This window comes from Dendroctonus ponderosae, unplaced genomic scaffold (assembly GCF_020466585.1).
Source record: "Dendroctonus ponderosae isolate FM_Combo_2020 unplaced genomic scaffold, Dpon_F_20191213v2 Dpon_F_20191213_7, whole genome shotgun sequence".
Lineage (NCBI taxonomy): Eukaryota > Metazoa > Arthropoda > Insecta > Coleoptera > Curculionidae > Dendroctonus > Dendroctonus ponderosae.
This window is the reverse complement of record NW_026018916.1, coordinates 537,905-541,580: the sequence shown is the minus strand read 5'-3', so window position 1 is coordinate 541,580 and position 3,676 is coordinate 537,905. Positions and strand designations below refer to the sequence as shown.

At 35.3% G+C, this 3,676-nt stretch overlaps 1 protein-coding gene across 1 annotated transcript in view; it reads left to right on the top strand.

Annotated features, from left to right (window-relative positions):
* Positions 1-1,092: 1,092 nt before the first annotated feature.
* Positions 1,093-3,676, top strand: part of LOC109536542 (J domain-containing protein) — a 9,610-nt gene continuing 7,026 nt past the window's right edge. Inside the window, exon 1 of the mRNA XM_019902808.2 lies at positions 1,093-1,659. Coding sequence (XP_019758367.1) covers positions 1,573-1,659 — 87 coding nt within the window. The 5' untranslated portion in view covers positions 1,093-1,572. The remainder of the gene's footprint in view (positions 1,660-3,676) is intronic.

Sequence of the window (3,676 nt, the reverse complement as noted above, 5' to 3'; positions counted from 1 at the left end):
TAACGTTTTCATAAGAAGAATTTTTCACCGGCAGACTCTCCAACAATTTTTCCCCTACTGATATTATGCCTCTTCTTGAAACGCTCTTCCAAACTTTTAGAACAAGCAAACTCTTTGTTTTTGATTTTACTGCCAATTTCACTAGCATTTTCTTGCAAAACACTGTCACTTATGGGAACGTTTTCTTGTCTTTTTTGGGTAAACCACTTAATAAGTCCCTTATGATCCTTTTCATGTGCAGATAATTTTAACTTTATACATCTAACATTTGTTTTGTCATACGCTGATAAAATGTTTTCTCTGTTTTTCCTTATTGTTGCAACAGTAGACTTTCCAAGTGCTAATTCCTTAGAATGTCACTCTGCTTTACTCCACTTTTTATTTTGTTAATAATCTCGTATTTTTCATTTAGTGAAAAAGCTTTGCGTTTTTGTTTTTCCATTCTAAAACGATTTACATACATATCGCGACAAAAAACAAGTCACTGCCTGACTCGCTCTCACTAATATAAACGACTCCGCACGAGTAAAAAAACACGTTGGTCTTTATGGACGACGTTTCAATTAAAGGAAAAAAGTTCGTTTTAACCGAAAGTTCACTATAACCGCGTTCATTATAAGCGGACTTTACTGTATATATAATAATGAATGTATATCTGTTTGTCTGTCCCTTAAAACTCCAAATTTAACCATAATCGCACCGAGCTACACGGCTGAAATTCTGTATGTTTCTTCGTTTATTGGAAGGTAACTTCCTGACAAAATTTCAACTTCCTAACTCTTTCAGTTTTTGAGTTAAAATTTATTTTTACGGTGTTTCTGCACTGTCTCGCTGTAAGCCCGCGCATAGAAGGCGCTGAGTTGTATATTTTTTGTAGCAATTGATCCATGAGAAGTAATAATAATTTTTCACAAAAAGTCCTGACTAAAACGGAACAAAACCAAAAAAATGTTTTTATCAGCTAATCGCTGTTTATAATTAAATGTCGGTTCTTTTTCATCAAGAACCCGCGCTTTGGGGGGCATTTATCAACAATCCTGCTTATTAACTATAAATATAAATGCTTTCACAAGCTGAAAATAGTAACCGGCTTCCGAACTGTTGATAATAACTAACGTCTTAATCGTGCCATAAACAAACGATAATGTTAAAAATAATAATCCTGGATATTTCGTATTGCCCAGTTTTAGCCAGAGATCGTTCGTACATTGATTAAGTCTCGTTTCAACAGCGCAACCGCACCGACTTGAAAAAAAACGCGCATTAATTGGAATTTTATATAATACGATTGTTTTATGGGGTTTCCCAATGTTAAAAGACTTTCACCTTGCTGTTACACTGCGTTGTGGCTTCAGTCTGTGCAAAATCCGTCTAGTTTTCCATCTATAGAATCGCGTAAAAGAGCCGAACGCCCCAGACAGGATTGTCGATTTTCCGTCTTTGTTGGTGCTGGCCGATCCCGATTCTCTGGAACAAGCCCTGGATCATATCTTCGGGAGTGTTTGAGTGAAACAGGTGGTGAATTCGGTCTCCACATCACAGCGATTTTGAGGGTTTGAGTGGCCGACGACGATGACGAGCGTTGCCGAAATTTTGGATTACAAGAGGAAGGACAGGGAGGATTATTACTCGATTTTGGGGTGCGACGAACACTCATCGGTAAGTGAAAAGTTGCCACATTTTTTCCCAGTTAATGTCGCCAACAGCTTTGGGCGGGATTTTGCTATTTGATTCACGATGTCTTAACTAGTCAAGCAAATGGGGTTCGACTTATCTTTAGTGAGGAAAGATGCAGTGAAGCAACAAAACCCAGTCGATTAGCTGCTAAATTCATTAATTAATTTCGCTCGGGTCACGTAAAATCGCCGATTTTTAAATAACAGCATGTCGAAACAGAAAATAAATGACGCCTTTTACGTAATTTGTGGTCAACAGTAACACAGTTTACTGTTAGTGAATTCCTTGCATTCTGAATGCATTTTTCGATCACTCGAAATGCGTATTTAACTAGCGGAAACTGAAAATTCCGGCTGGGAAAACCCAAACGTAACAGCAAACGCAGCGCTTTAGCAATGAGAAAAAAAACCAAAAAAACTGTTGAGTTTTGCGGGAGTTTTTCCTGCACGAGTGGCATCTTTAGGGTGCAAGTGCAGCGTCAAGCAAACCAGCTAAATATTTCCAAATAAATTATTTTCCACGACGGTTTAAACGCCTGAAAAATTGTTTTAATGAAAAAAACCATCTTGATTCTGAAACTATTTCGGTGCTTCGATTCTTCCTGGGCGTTTCTTTAAGTCATTAACCTACCCGTTCTGATATTTGCGCAAATTTTCACTAAACCTGGCAAAAATTGGGCCAGAAATCTCACTGATCTGCGAAAGTATGAAAAAGTTCTACAATCACTAAGAAACTGCCGTTTTTGACTCAGGATTTTTCGATCCCACACTTATTTGGCATAAATTGCACATACGCGTTAACAAGGTGGAATTGAGATTTATTTCGTGAAAATGCTTTAAACCACAAACATATTTAAGTGGTTTTACTTCAAACTAATTTAGGTACTCTAATTCAACAAAAATTAAGCTTGCAAAAGTAGTCATTACATGTGGAATACTTCTCTTTAAATAAAATGCAAAAACTGCAGGTTTTAATAACAATTTAATTCGTTTTTCGTTAAAACCACAAATAAATTAGTTTTTTTTCTAATAATTGTCAAGTTTCCAACTTCAAAACCTTTTGAATTTAAAGCAATTTCAAACATCCAGCGTATTTTCAATACAAACTGGTTTCACTCATCTCCACTCACTCATGAGCAATAAACAGTTCGTAACTTCAAATGCTTCAACATCAGCTAAAACTCGCAGGATCAGTTAAGAATAGTTTAAGGAAATCTTGAACAGATTTTGAAAAATTTAGTCTGAAAAATTGCTTTAAATTGCATGCAAAAATTGTAAAAATTATTGGAGCTCTTTTGAAAATACAGTTAAGTCCCGATATAACGAACTTGAAAAATGAACTAAAACTGGTTCGTTATATCCAGAGTTCGCTATAAGCGAATAATAATACAAAAACACGTGGTGTATTTTATTTCGTTATTTTTACATAGAGTAGTAGAAGTTAGTAGGTATGACTAAATAGAACACAAAAAGATACACAAAATTCAATTTGAAATCTACTTCATAAAGTCTGTAATTTTTGTTTGCACATTTCTGTTGCAAAAATAGATGTTATTTATGTAGTTTTCAAGATCACAAAAGGACTCCCAGATATGATTAGGAACTTGGCGTGATTGTAGAAAATTCCGAGTTTCTGACACTTTTTTTGTCATTTCAGAAATAGTCAGAGTCTTTATACTTTTCTAACCATTCGTTAAGTGGAATTTTATCGTCTGGTTCATAATCATTTTCTTTTCTTACAAATCCCTCATGCTTAAAGCAATTCGCAATGGTTTTTCAGCTAACTTTTTGCCAAGCTGTATGAAAGAATTTGACTGCATCTAAGAGATTTATAGAAAATGTTTCATTTTTATCGATCGCCTCTAACGTTTTCATAAGAAGAATTTTTCTCCGGCAGACTCTCTAACAATTTTTCCGCTACTGATATTATGCCTCTTCTTGAAACGCTCTTCCCAACTTTTAGAACAAGCAAACTCTTTGTTTTTGATTTTACTCCCCAT